The 14666-nt window shown below is 32.7% G+C and overlaps 1 protein-coding gene across 1 annotated transcript; it reads left to right on the forward strand.

The window, feature by feature from the left end:
* Nucleotides 1–482: 482 nt before the first annotated feature.
* LOC145330655 (spermatocyte protein spe-26-like) lies at nucleotides 483–8088 on the forward strand. The gene is made up of 11 exons (XM_080175319.1): nucleotides 483–598; nucleotides 1003–1062; nucleotides 1349–1478; nucleotides 2091–2145; nucleotides 2606–2685; nucleotides 2924–3022; nucleotides 3327–3455; nucleotides 5975–6041; nucleotides 6523–6587; nucleotides 7308–7374; nucleotides 7854–8088. Exons 1-11 carry the CDS (start codon nucleotides 547–549, stop codon nucleotides 7944–7946), a joined length of 897 nt encoding a protein of 298 aa, XP_080031445.1. The 5' UTR covers nucleotides 483–546; the 3' UTR covers nucleotides 7947–8088.
* Nucleotides 8089–14666: the final 6578 nt, after the last annotated feature.

Here is a 14666-nt window from a genome sequence, read left to right on the forward strand (position 1 = left end):
TTCTGTTTATTTCCCTTGCCCCTTGCCCCCACCTCCCTTCTCCCTTCTCCCCGTCTGCTACATTCCAAACTAACACAACGAGTGTTTATTTCCCTTCCCCCCACTTCCCTTATCCCTTCTCCGCGTCTGCAATATTCAAAACATACATAACGAGTAGCGGCATTCTATGCGCAAGTCCCCAAACTCAGTCAGAAACTGCTAAAATCTTGCACATTCCCTTTAAGCCAGTCCCCAAAGTCTGAGACTCCTAAAAATTGAATATTCGATCCATTGTCCCCTCCCTTACTCCCTGGGAAACCCTGATTTTTATTTGCCTTCATACGTAAAATAATTGGAATAGCGAGGAGTGGGTGGGATGGGGTTATGACCAACTTCTTGTATTTGTACGTAATAAAGTACTATAATATTTGTAACATTAAATGTCCATATAGTAAAGTAATTATATAACTAAAACTTAAAGATAAGACAGCATTTAAATTGTTCTAATTAAATGAAATTGAATTAGTTTAAAACTTTATTGCCTTGGATCCAAAAAGATAATAAAAAATGAACCTTTTTATTTTAATACTGTCTTCAATTTTGTGTACAAGTTTTGCAGGTATTGTATATAAATCAGTCTTAAACATTAAATAGCACAATCATTTAAAGTGACAAAATCGCAGAACTCGGCAGCTGTGTGTCTACCGCCTAACAGCAGGGATCTAAAGTGATAAGACAATCGCCGATGAATTTATGTACATTTTTAATGATGATACACAAAATTACCCATTCTGTAGATTATAATTAGTGGTTAAACGTTTGAACACTCAAATTTATGAACCAACTAATGTAAATAAAAAAAGTCCCTATTGTTGTTAAGCCAAATGATAAAAAAACGTTAATATACAACTTTTTGGGCTAGTGCAATAATCAGCCCAATGTCCCCTCCCACTCTGGCCTAAAAGCCTCATGAAAAAAATCAACCCTTACAATTTTAAATTTCAACGATTATTTATGAATTAGGTAGAATCTCCAAAGAATCTGGAAGTGAAGGTGCTCTTGTCATTGGAGGATGGGAATCAGGTAACTTTTTTTCAGGGATATTAATGGATAAGACTATGGACAATAAATGTACATACCAAATTATGATAAACAAAATTAACCCATCTGTAGATCAAGATTGCCATAAAAGTAACCAAAGTACTTTGATTTTATTTGCTTTTGCCATCGTTGCATTTCTTTCAACCATGTGTTTTTATGCTTTCTCTTAAAGTTCCTATTGAGCACTGAAATCCCCCCCTCTCCCACTAATTGATGGAGGAGGGGAATATTCTATCCAACTATGTATCAATCTATCCATCTATGCAAGGTGTTGAGAGTTATGGTTGCAGCATAAATGCCAACAAGGACCTACCTACAGAGTTGAGGGGAGCTTCGGCCGCTGTTCATAATGGCAATGTTCATGTTTGTGGCACTTGGTCTCAAGACTTTGAATCATAGTAGGTTTTTAAGAAGCAACATTATGTTTATATGTAAAACAGCATGAATAGCTAAATTTATTCAAAAATTCGTGGATTTCTTACCCTGTACAAATACTAAATTGCCCTGAAAACTGTGCACCAATCAGTCGAGCCGTACGTAAGATCTGACTAGCCAATTGGTAAAGAACATTGAAAAGAAAATTTTCGTGGATTTATTGCCCATTTCTTATACTAAGAGGTCCTGAGAATTGTAAACCAATCAGTTGTATATGAGATACAAAAAAAATTAAGGCGAAGTTCGTAAAAGGACCAAGAAAATCTTCAACAACAAAAAACAAAAAAAATGGGGGGGATTTTTTGTTTTTTGGGGGGTTGGGGGTGTCCCACCCCCCAAGAAAATAGCTCAAAACCACTACAGGACCAGTAGGTATATTCCCTGAAGAGTAGAATCCGATCGGTTCAGTGGTTACCGAGATCTTAAGGAACGGACAGATAGACAGACGGACAGACATCAAGCTACTTGGTATTATAGATTACAAGACAATTTATATATTGAACATTAATATAGGTATTTTTAAGAAATAATTTAATATAAAATGTGTCTTTGATACACGAACCTTTTTCCTTTAGTCCTGATTGTCGCGTGCTGGAAAATGGAGAATGGATTGCTGCTCCATTACAACAGGCAAGAAAATTACAATAGCACCTCAATAGGATCGTTTTATAGACAGCTTGACGCAGATATCAAAATGAAACCAATACTTAAGCCCTAAAGGTCAGAAGGCCTAGGCTAAAACACTGGTTTCAATATTATGATTTTCATCTCAATTTTCGTGTAAAATTGTCTAAGAATCGGATTTAATCTAGAATGGAATCTATATTTCATTGCTTCTATAATAGCAGTATTTGATTGGGTAGGACGAAATAAATATCTATTTGTCTTTTGTAGCATGACCAAGAGACCGACAGACCTAGTAATAAATAAATTAATCTTCACCAAAAAAATAAGCCGTCTATCTTTAATAGCTGTCTAGAAATTCACGTTTTCCATTTATTACAGACACACAGACAGACATATTTCAAATTATAGAGTAGTTTTGCTTTTCAAAATATCATTAGGGTTTTCTTAATATTTTATTTTCTAGGTTCCTAAAAGTTATCATAGAATGAACGCTTTGGGGGATAAATTGATTTCAACTGGTGGCTACGGGGTTGGAAATGACAGGTAATTTTCTTATAACATCTTTAGAATACTTTAGAATTGGCCTATGTTATTATATAAATGTAACAGGGTGTCTGTGTGCGTGTGTGTTTGTGTCTGTATTGAAGGATCTTAGTTTACATATTTTGGGGAAGGGTACCATAACCATCCCAAGAAAAATCAGTCCTATTTTTTCTTTTCAAAACCGAATTTCAAATAGGGGAGGGGGTCTACATTTAATAATTTTAAAAAACCTGTTTAGATGGCTGGATACAGTTGAGATGTTTGATGGAGAACAATGGGAGGTTTCTGAATTCAACCTTTCTGTTGCGAGAACTTATCATTGCAGTGTTGCAATTAGGTATAAACTGTTTTCATCAAGTTTGTCCATTGCAATCTTGTAAACTGCTGAACTAATCTTAATATCTTACATTTTTTTTGCAAAGTTGAGAGAAAGGAGTTTTTGTCCAGAAGCCAAATACCTTTAATTTGTGTTTTTTGAAAATCGTGTAGTGATAGGTTCAGCCGTTTGGTTATTTTAGGTGAGGTTAGTTGATTGCACCGCAAGGTTAGGCCATTGGCGAGAAAAGCTTTAAAATACGACGAAACTCCATTTAAGAGGCGATGTCACAAAAAGGGACTATACCGATATTTTTGTTTTATAGTGACACAGAATTGATAATGCTTGGTGGTCAGACTAGTGATGGGAGCATCCTCCTAGTTACCCTCCCCAACATTGAACTATTTGAGCAGGGGAAGGGCTGGACCAATATTGGAGCGCTCAACCCCCCAAGGTATTATTTTTTTACAATGGAAATTAATGAAAAATACATTTAAGACTTTATCATAATTGTAGTCTAACTTTTAAATTTATTTCCAGTATGGCTTCCAATCCGATTAATATCCGTTGGATTAGAATCGGTTCTAAGCCATACTGAAAAATCATGTATATCCTTAGGCCCCTTGGGGCTAACAAAACTGGTTTTAACCTCATCATTTTCATTTTCATATGTACTATAAAATCTGCCTATACTACGATTGGATAGATATCTATTCGAGGATTTTTGTTGTCACATAATTTATATAATGATTGCTCATTTCGCTATTATTAGCCTTAATTCTTAAAATTGGAGGATTTAAAATACTAGCCTACAGCTCACGTTGTTCACTGGTCTGTAATGTTCTTGAGAATATTAAATATCCGTACTGGAAAGGTAGAAGGCTGATGCATATATTAAGGTATAAAATCCGATGTATTAAGAATTTGTAGAGGGCCCGATCTTTCAGGGTTAAGACAGAAGGCTTATTTTATGTTTGCTGACCAATGCATGTATATTATATATGTATAATATTGTCTGTCGGTCTATCGGTAATGCTCTTAAATAATTTTCCCAGCTTTTATCGAAGATATTTTTTGTGTAAATATTCAAATACCACTAAGTATCATTACTCAGTATGTCTGTCTTTTGTGCACTCTTTTTGCTTTCATTTGCTTTGCCTTTTATTTTTTTAATTCAAGAGCTTCTATAGTTATGGATTTTCTCATCCTTATTTATCTGTTAAATGTTAGTAGCAAGTCAATAAATTTAAATCTAAAAAGTTTTACTTTCTGTCTTAAGTGCTTTGAAATAAATAAAATTACTGTAGGAGAAATGTTTATTTTCCCTTCTGCTATTTAATATAGAAGGTTTAATTTTTTGGAAAGCAATGCACTTCTGTACGCCTATAGCTAAAATATTTGTTTTAAATTACATTTTTTTATCAAGATTATAATGGAACATTTGCAAAATTCATTTTCCGCTGTTATTTAGTAGCGAATCTCATTTATAATTCAAAATGTCTGTCCGTTAGTCTGTTGGCTAGGATTAGGGGAAAATGTGATTTTCTCATTTGCTAATCAATGGCTGAAAAATTGTGTAAATATTCCCAACGTAGCTTGCCAGTATGGACCTCATTTATTGGTCAGTTTAAAAAGGGATTGTATAATATTAATGATCTATTTCTTGTTAAAAGCAAAACTTTTCTACAGTGGGGGTTGGTCTGTCCATCCGAATATCCCTAAAAGATAGTTCTGATTGTTAATTTAGGCATATTAGAATTGTCCTATTGAATTCAAACTCGACAATAAAATTTTTGGAACTGTTATGTCCTTCAATGAAGTCAAAGTAAAAATCTTTATTTTTTTCCATTGCTTTACATAGCTGCTCTATCACGTTAGTATGTCCAAATAAAATATCTTGTTTTTAAGCTATTTAATGATATATTTACTCAAATCTTATTTTATACAAAAATTCAATATGTACTCCCCCCTCCCTTTCTCTCTCTCTATCCCCCCGTTCTCTCTCACTCTCACTCTCTCTCTCTCTCTCTCTCTCTCTCTCTCTCTCTCTCTCTCTCTCTCTCTCTCTCACTCTCTATCCCCTAATTATCTCTCGTTCTCTCTCTTTCTTTCTCTCTCTCTATCCCCCCGTTCTCTCTCTCTCTCTCTATCTCTCTCTATCCCCCTGTTCTCTCTCTATATATATCCCCCCATTCTCTCTCTCTCTTTTTTCTCTATCCCCTCGTTCTCTCTCTCTCTCTATCGACCCGTTCTCTCTCTTTCTTTTAAAAATATTAAGTTGCACATAAAGATTATGACTTTAACGTCTTATTTTATAATATCTGTTTACCTGATTTATTCAGTAATTTTTTGTTTTATCTATATTTAATGTAACAATACACGATATAACGTTTTGCTTCATTTTTTTTAACATTTTTAAAAGAATATACACCATTTCAAATTTTTGTCCTGAAAGGGTTAAAATGTTTAGTTTAATATCAGACCACATTACGGGAGTGTCGCACGAATCAATTTATATTAAAGCTAAGTTTTCTTAGATTTACTATATTATAAATTTAAATTTTCTGTGTTGTGAATAGAAATCAAATACTTCAATGTTATTCAAATAGCAACATGAATTAAAAAAACTGAATTAATGATGCTAAAAGTAGAATAATGGGTCTTATCGTTCTGGTCAATGAGAATTTAATAGGGATTATTGGAGCACTATGAGTTTTTAACATTCTTTACTTGAAGAATTCGAGCTCGATTATAGACGTTTATTTCCTATATAGATCTGTCATGGATCTTGATGCAATACAGCAGGCCGTTTTGTACATGTTAAAAATTAGAAGATTTCATTAAATAAAAGTAATCGCAAATATACTTAGTAAATGCACATGTAAGAGCAGCTAATCTATATTTGGCAATACATTATGAATATATTCATTTTTGTGAGCTTTTCTTTTATGGATTTTGAGCTTCTTGTATTAGATATGGACATGCCTGTGCCTTGCTGGACAATGAAATTATTGTTTCTGGAGGCAGTGCCAATTATCAGGTATATCACAGGGATTGGAAAATCACTCACTCCCACATTATGACAAACAATGTAGTAGATCAAAGTTATTTGAGGAAAAGTTGTGGAAAACTAGAAAAATACCACATTATATCAACAATGAAATTATTTCTTTTTAAAACACGAAACATATACATGATCTTCAGCTGTCGATGGTTGGCAACACTTAGTAGAATTATCGACCTTTTTATCTCCCTCCCCAAATATTATTTTAGATTTATTTCGCTTGTTGGTTATACCTTATTTCTAGAAAAATAATAAATAACAGATTACCCTGAACTCGTAAGCTAGCCTAAAAAGTTTGGTAGGTTTTGCCTTTTGTATATTGTAAAGCAATGATTTTAAACATGACAAAAGGTTTTCTGAAAATTCTAATGTTTTAGAGATCTTACTTGACAGAACATACTGACTCAGACACATAACTATTGTTACTCATATTATTTTTCATATTTTTTTCATAAAGTTAGTAGAGGCTTTAAACCTTGAAACATTGGAATGGAGAAAATTACCCAACACTAAACTTAGAAGGTAAACAAAGTATATTTTTAACATATACCTTGAATGTAATGTAAAAGGTGATAACAAAAGCTCAAACTCAGTGTAAAGGAAGCTCCTACGCTTATAACACCATGTCCAAATGTTCTGACAAATATGAAATCAATAGAATGATTCTATCATCTAAAAATTCAGTGTCAAATGGCTTGAAACAAATACATATTATATATAGAAAATGAACATTAAATCTTTAGATTATTGAGCTGTTTCACGCTCTTGATTATACCTTGTCTGTAGTCTGTGTATTGGCCTATCATTGGTCATTTGTATTGTATGGCGTCATTTTTTTCATAGGCAACATAAATAGCTTCACCAAAATAATTTTACAAATGAAAACTATTGGTGTTATCGTTTGGATACTTAAGGTTTGTACAACTTAATTAAGATTTTATTACCGTACAAACAGATTTTAAGATAAAGAATGAGAATAGTTAAATCTCGCATCGTATTATAAACGGCTTTCCGCGGATATAGAATGTACAATTACAAGATTAAAATTAGTTTTTTTAGCCTCGAGGTGCCGAAGGCACCGGCAAAAAAAACTGGTTTTAATCTTATGATTGTACATTTTTATATTCGTAGAAAGCTGGATATAATACGATGCTAGACATAGTTTTTTCGTATGGATGAGAACCTGTTCCTATCCAACGGATTCGAATGAATACGAGAAAATAATTGATAATTTTTTTCCAGGTGGGATCACAGTATGGAAGTAGTGAACGGTCAACTCCAGATATTTGGTGGACTCTGGGAGCCTTTCAGGAAATTATTCCTTTAAACTTTTAGTCTAATCCCTATTCTCTGAGCTAATTGTATAACATAATGTCTATACAGCTTCGTTTCCCATACATTTGATCATAAAGCTGCTTTTCTCTTTAATAAAAGCTGTAATTTTCTACAGCAATGGTTTTATTATTACTTTGAATATGTAATTTAATAAATTGAAACTTGTAGCTGTCTAAAATAACAATTCCCCCACCCATCTCCTCTACCCCACCCCTTCCCTTCTATTGGATGAACGAACTAACCAATAAGTGATGTCCATATTAGCAAACTAAATTGACGACAATTAACAAAAATCACGAACGTCACCAATATAAAGCTGAAGAAAACCATTCGTTCAATCTATAATTAGGTTTTTGGATGGTTTTAGGCTGCTTTTCTGCTTCTTAGTCCCTAGAAGCTATTGGCAAATCAACACTAGTAAATCAACTTTTAAAGGAATTTGATTTTATATATAGTATGGAGTGGTTTGACGGAGAGGAGTGGCATGTAGAGCAGCTACAATTTGATCACTCTTATTCTACAACTGCAGTTCTGCCTTGCAAATAGTTGAACAATTTTATCATTTGAAACTCTTAAAACAGGGCTCGGCAGCCGCGTTTGGATGATTTGACAATTTTTTTTCTAAAAGAAGGGTTGACATATTTAGGGCAGGTTTAGACTTCCAGCTGATTTTTTATATTGTATAAGGTTGATTTCCTTGATGCTTACAGGAGGTTGATGCGCAGCTACCGAACCATGTCATAACAAAAAAGATAGAAAAAATTAATAAAAATAGACTATTGTTTTAGAGTTTAAAATGATAAAATTTTTGTTTTAAAAACTTGTTTTATTACTGTAGTTTAATAAATATTGATTAAAATAGATTTTTTTCAATTTTTTTTTTCAGGAGGGGGGGGGGGCATTTATAAAACTGTTACTTCTCACTGAATGTACAATTATAAGATTAAAACTAGTTTTTTTAGCCCCGAGGTGCCGAAGGCACGGGCTAAAAAACCGGTTTTTATTTTATGATATAATACGATGCTAGACATAGTTTTTTCATATGGATGAGAACCGGTTCCTATCCACCGGATTCGAATGAATACTTGAAAAACTAATAAAGGGAACTGTTTAAAAACTTAATGATCCAACAAAATAAAACTTTCTGAATTTTAATTTTTCTAATTAGCATTTATCCTGTTTTTTCAGAGTTTTAATTAACTATATTTAGTTTTCTTTCTTTATAAAGATATTAAATGCTGCAGCAAAATAGTGGGGGTGGGGGGGGGGGGGGAGGGCAAATTGGGCTGCTTATTACACTAGTCCCCCACAGTTTAATAATAATGTTTTCTTTTTTGTTGGCTAAACAACTTTGGGAACTGTTTTGTCTAGGTCCGTCTTCAACCAAATAAAAAAAAACAATATATAAAACTATAAAAGGAAATAATAATATTACGTTCTTTACATTAAAACTCACGAAATCTACTCCATTGAAAAAAATCACCAAATCTATTTTTATTCTAAAAGCAAAAGTTTTAGTAGCGAAACTACTCTATAATACATTTAATAATCTAAAACAAAATGTAACAAGTACAATGATGTCCAAAATCTATATGATTAATGCTTTTGATGAAAAAAATAAAATAATTATATGGCAGTTTTTTTCTATTGTAGCTACTAGATACAGTTTATAGTGTTTAATTTCAAAATATGGAAATCGTTCAAATATTTGAGTAAGGTTATTTTAAGCCTTTGATATGCTAATTAAACAAAAACTCTATATAAAGAACCATTCTAGTTGCTCTAGATTTTTTTTATGTTTTTAGAGTTTAATATTTTAGATATAAATTTGAATAGAAATGTTTACTTTAAATAATAAATAAAATCTGAAAACTGACGGAAAATAACATTTTTAAGTGGCGGTTGGCGAGATTCTTCGCAACATACATATATCCTTTTACTTTTTAAATGAGTATTATCCCTCTTACCGGCAAGTAGAAAAAAAACACACCGTCCTTTTAACGTAATTCTAGATCCTGCAGGGCTTTTACTTTTAGGGCTTTAGTTCATTTCCGCTCGATTAGTCATTTCTTACATCGGCAACCTTACCTTACCTAAACTTGAATTGAATGAATAAAAATATAATTTTTTTAACATTTAAAACATAGCATGCCGAATTTTGAAGTGTATTTGTTCAACTTGGAGGAGGTAAATATTTTAATCCCCATTTGAGACTCTCCATGACCAAAATTTAAACAATATATTGCCTTGACACGAACCAGGAGAAACAAAGGCAGATATTGGAAACTAACAGAATGTATGTTTGTATGTATGTCTCCTGAGATCTCGTTTCAGCTCAAAGGATGGATTTATGAATTTTGGTGGGGGAATACAACATCCTTCTTGGAGGTATTGGGCCAAAATAACAAATAATCAAAATAAAGCAGCCACGCCCCTAGAATTTTTAGTATTTAAAAGAAAACGCTTTAAAAATTCTAAGGGGTAATTTTTTCAAGGAACGATTTCTCTTAGGAAGGTGGTGGTAACCTCCCCCAAGATAGTTAGGAATTATTAGAAGCTACACTATAAAGGAGAACCATATAGGTTCGGTGGTATAGGCAGACAAACATTCTGTTACTTCTTTATAAGGATAATGAACAAATCTCAGCCCCTCGAAGACACCACTAAATTATATAGTAGAGCAAAGTTTATCAACTATTCTTCAACGGTATAGACCATTGCATACCCTAATAAATTGCCTTGAAACCTAAAGCTATAAGTAGGTCTAATAGTGTTTAACTTGTCAAAGTATTGAATAGAAACCCAGGCAGTAAATTTTCATGTCCGTCTATACCACGACTAGTTTCTAACAAGAACGTGCAAGTAATTCGTAGCGCAGACTTATAAACTTTATTATTCGTTTAACCCATCTAAACCCCTCTTTTTTTAAGTATTTAACAAGGATGAATAAGTTCATTAAAATAGTTCCAATAGATTGTGAAATATACAAGATAAACTAACCTGTATTAGATAACCATCCTATTTATCTATCTTTGTCTGGAAGTCTTAAATTTGCCTGTTTTTGGGCCAAGATACTCCCTCAAAAACAAATATAACATGTCGCTAGACATCTTTAAACCTCAAATAGACAACACGACTTACAAACATATTTTCTGTAAATTTGTGAGTTGTATGGTTGCTGCGCTTGAAAAATAATTGCACATACACACTCATTCAAACACATAAGGGTGAGTTTTATGCAGGTATAAGGGAATCAGTAATTTCATAAGAAATAAAAACTATTAAAAGCGAAGCTTTTCTTATAATTAAGGTCGGACCTTCTGTCCGTAACGGATTGCTCTTTTCGTTAATTTAGACATGTTAGAATTGTCCTATCAATTACAAACTTCTTATATTACATAATTATCCTATTATACAGGTTTCTGGAATAATGAATCCTATGACAACAAGGTACAATATTATAATGGAAGCATTTCTATAATTAAATCCTAAAAAATGAAAGTTTGTCCTTATGCAGCATCCTGCATTTACAAAATCGGCAACAAATTTATGTACAATTTTGTTTATACTTACAAATTAAGTTCATGTTATTGTTCATTTGTCCTTTCTTTTGAATTTAGAGCTTCATTTTATTATTTTTTGGCATATATGTGAACATACCCTATTTATGATTAGCTTTGCAAATATCAAATGATAAAAGACAACTAAGTTGTTTGATAATTTATTTATTCTTTTATTCTGGTTCAATCAGATTTCTCTCTCCCTCTCTCTTTCTTTTTATCCTTTCTTTCTAGATTTCTTTGTATTACAGCATTTCGTCAGCACCTGCCGTCTCATAAAAAGGACACTATCAAGTTTCAAAAAATCTGTTGTAATAAGTTAAATTAAAGAAATATTACAAGTTACTAGCCATTTATCCGAGCTGTTGAAAAGATCTTTTGATACAAGTGCAAAAATGTTTAAGATTCAAGAAAAATAAACCTACTATGACATAAAATGTTGAAAAGGGTGTTTCAGATAGATGCCTTTTGATGGAGACCGTTTGACCAACAGAGCATAAAACAATAGAATCAAAAGAATTTACAATCTAAAATATCAGAATGTCTTTTTATGATAGTATGTATGCATTAGTGAATACTTGTATATGGGTACAGGAAGGTTTAAGTACCAAATATCACATTAACAAAAGTGAAGCTATTCTCTAATTGTCTTTGTCTGAATGACCTTTCGTTCTGAGAGAGAATTTTCCTCTGACCAATGAGAATTGATCTATTATTGTCCGTTCGTTTGTCGATACTTCCTTTTATAACGTTCAAATTTTGTATTGCATTATATTTATTTCATTTCTAAGTTTCATTAATTATGGATGTTGTCATCTTTGTTATTATATCTGGTCTTATCTTTTTATTGATTTAGTAATTAGTTTAGATGAGAATCATTTTCTTGCCTTTTATAGAATATCTAAAATCTAAAACAACTTTTAAAAAATCTATGTTCTTTCTTATTAAGAATTGTTCATTAGCTTGAAACCACAAAAAAACAAGGCCGGGTAAAGCTTCCCTACAATGATTTCCTTCATTTAACCCACTTATGCTTCACAGAAATTATTCAATAAAATCTTATTTGCTTTATTGCCTACACATTACTAATAAATTGAAAAGTTTTTAGCTAGCTAAGGTACTTTCAAAGTTTTTTTTGTTAATACAATTCTGTCAATGATAAGTGGGTTAAATTATGTAATACTTTTAAAATAATTAGCGTCTGCGCCCCTAATATTATTTATAAACTTTGTAGACGAATGGGTAGGGAAGGAAGAAAATAGCGTAAAACCATTTTGGGACCAATTTGAAGCTTCCTTTAAATTAATAATTCAATCGGTTTCGTAGCTTTCGAAATCTTAAGCTATATAGTTTCACTACTAGATATATCATCAGTTCCAAATATAAGATGTATAAAATAAGAGTATAAAAAATATATGTCTTTGCATTTTGAATCCTTTAAAAAGATAATCTATAATACAAAGTAGAACGATGTCTGTTTGTCCGTCTGTCCGTCTGTCTGTCCGTCCGTCCCTTAAGATCTCGGTAACCACTGAACCGATTGGATTCTACTCTTCAGGGTATATACCTATTGGTCCTGTGGTGGTTTTAAGCTATTTTCTTGGGGGGTTGGACACCCCCAACCCCCCCAAAAACAAAAAGAATCCCCCCCATTTTTTTTTGTTTTTGATGATATATAGTTTGAGATTCAGATAAAAAACTTTACTACTTTATATCACTGGATACTCTACTAGCAGCGGCTACGCCTCTAGAGGCATATAGGGACCCTTAGGTTGGGGGGGAAGACGAACCCCCCCTTAAAATTACAGTTTTTTTAATGAAAAAGTTAAAAACATTTATTTTGGAGAGTTGATTCTCTTGGGATAGTGATGGTACCCTTCCCCAAAATAGTAATAAGCCTTACCAGGACATATGAGAAGCTACCATGTAAAGGAGAACCATATTGGTTCAGTGGTTAGTGAGATCCCTTGGTGCACAAAGACTCACATAGAACGTGTTACTTTATTATAAAGATACATACATATATACAAAGAAACTCTACAATCAGAGTATGTCTGTTTGTTCATCCGTCTGTATAAAAACATTACAGAATATATTTATTTGGTACTAGCGGCTACGCCCCTAGAGGCCTTTAGGGGCACTTGAGAGGGGAAGAAGTGGTTGAATTCAACAACTATATTTTTATTTTAGGCTTAAAAAGAAAAGGTTTTTTTGTGTGTTGTGGTCCTTTTTTAAGGGGCGATTTCTCTTCTCTTTCTCAAAAAAAGTTATAAACCTTCCAAGGACCAATGAGAAGCTACATAGTAAAGTAAAAAAAGAACCATATCAGTTCTTAAGCATCAGAAAGATGGACAAACAGACATCAATCTATTTTGTATCATAAATAGTGCTTTAAAGCAGGGAGAATATATCATCTGGAAAAAAAAAATTTTCTATCGTTTAAAAGTTATATCCCTGTATAAAAAAGATAGGATGTCCGTGTGTTTTTTCTGTTTTAAAGTTCTTGCTAACCGCTGGACCAATTTGGTTCTTCTTTATTGACCTATCTTTTAGACTGATAATAGGATCAACATACTAAGGAGTAGTTTAGTGTCTATTAATCCTTATATAAAAGTAACAGTTTCTGTGTCTGTCTGTTTGTGTGTGTGTGTGTAAGAGTGTCTGTCGGTACCGAAGATTCTTTGTAACCGCTTAACTGATATAGTTCTTCTTGGTTCAAGTTTTTCATGGTCCTGAGAAGTTTTGAGTTTAGAAAAAATTAGTTCCTACCCAACATTTTAAAAAAACTTTTTCTTTTACATACTAAAACTGAAAGTAGGGAAGGGGTCAACTTCCCCCCACTTATCAAGGGCCCCTAGATGCCTCTAGGGGCAAAACCGCTAGTGATAAAATAATTTTCATCTTGAATTATGATTAAATTGTTCTTTTTCCATTTAATAAAATATAATTGTAATTATCAACCTCAAAGAATATCCAGAATTAGGTAATTGGATTTAACAATTAATCAGAGCGAGAGGGGACAATAGGCTGTTTATTAGACTAGTCCCCATAGTTTAATATAGGAATTTGTTATTCGTTGGCTTAACTACTTAGGGGACCTGTTGCGATTTTTGTTTGGTTGGATTATTAAAATTAGTGCCCAACATTTCAACCATTAACTGAAACATACAGAAGGGTTATCCATGTATCATATTTGGGAATGTAAATCAATTTAGCGGTCATTGTCTTATCCCTTTAGATCCCTGAATAGTAATTAAGAATGATCAATGGTTCTCTTTTTTTCTATGTAGCTTCTCATTGGTTATTGGAAGGTTTATAACTTTTTTTGGGAGGGTACCTCCACCATCCTAGGAGAAATCAACCCCTAAAAAAGGACCCCATTTCACACACAAAAAAATAACTTTTAAATAAAAATCTAGTTGTAGAATTCAACCACTTCTTCACCTCTCAAGTGCCCCTAAAGGCCTCTAGGGGCGTAGCCGCTAGTACCAAATAAATATATTCTGTAATGTTTTTATACAGACAGATGAACAAACAGACATACTCTGATTGTAGAGTTTCTTTGTATATATGTATGTATCTTTATAATAAAGTAACACGTTCTATGTGAGTCTTTGTGCACCAAGGGATCTCACTAACCACTGAACCAATATGGTTCTCCTTTACATGGTAGCTTCTTATATGTCCTGGTAAGGCTTATTACTAT

The sequence above is a fragment of the Acartia tonsa genome, chromosome 10 (genome assembly GCF_053477335.1).
Source record: "Acartia tonsa isolate MP-2025a chromosome 10, ASM5347733v1, whole genome shotgun sequence".
In the NCBI taxonomy this organism is placed as follows: domain Eukaryota; kingdom Metazoa; phylum Arthropoda; class Copepoda; order Calanoida; family Acartiidae; genus Acartia; species Acartia tonsa.

Excerpts from the sequence above, each read along its gene's own strand:
- LOC145330655 (XM_080175319.1), top strand. The coding sequence starts at position 547 with ATGAACCTTTTTATTTTAATACTGTCTTCAATTTTGTGTACAAGTTTT. Across the intron at positions 1,063-1,348 it reads CATTGGAGGATGGGAATCAG|GTGTTGAGAGTTATGGTTGC; the intron begins GTAACTTTTTTT and ends CATCTATGCAAG. Across the intron at positions 1,479-2,090 it reads TCTCAAGACTTTGAATCATA|TCCTGATTGTCGCGTGCTGG; the intron begins GTAGGTTTTTAA and ends TTTTTCCTTTAG.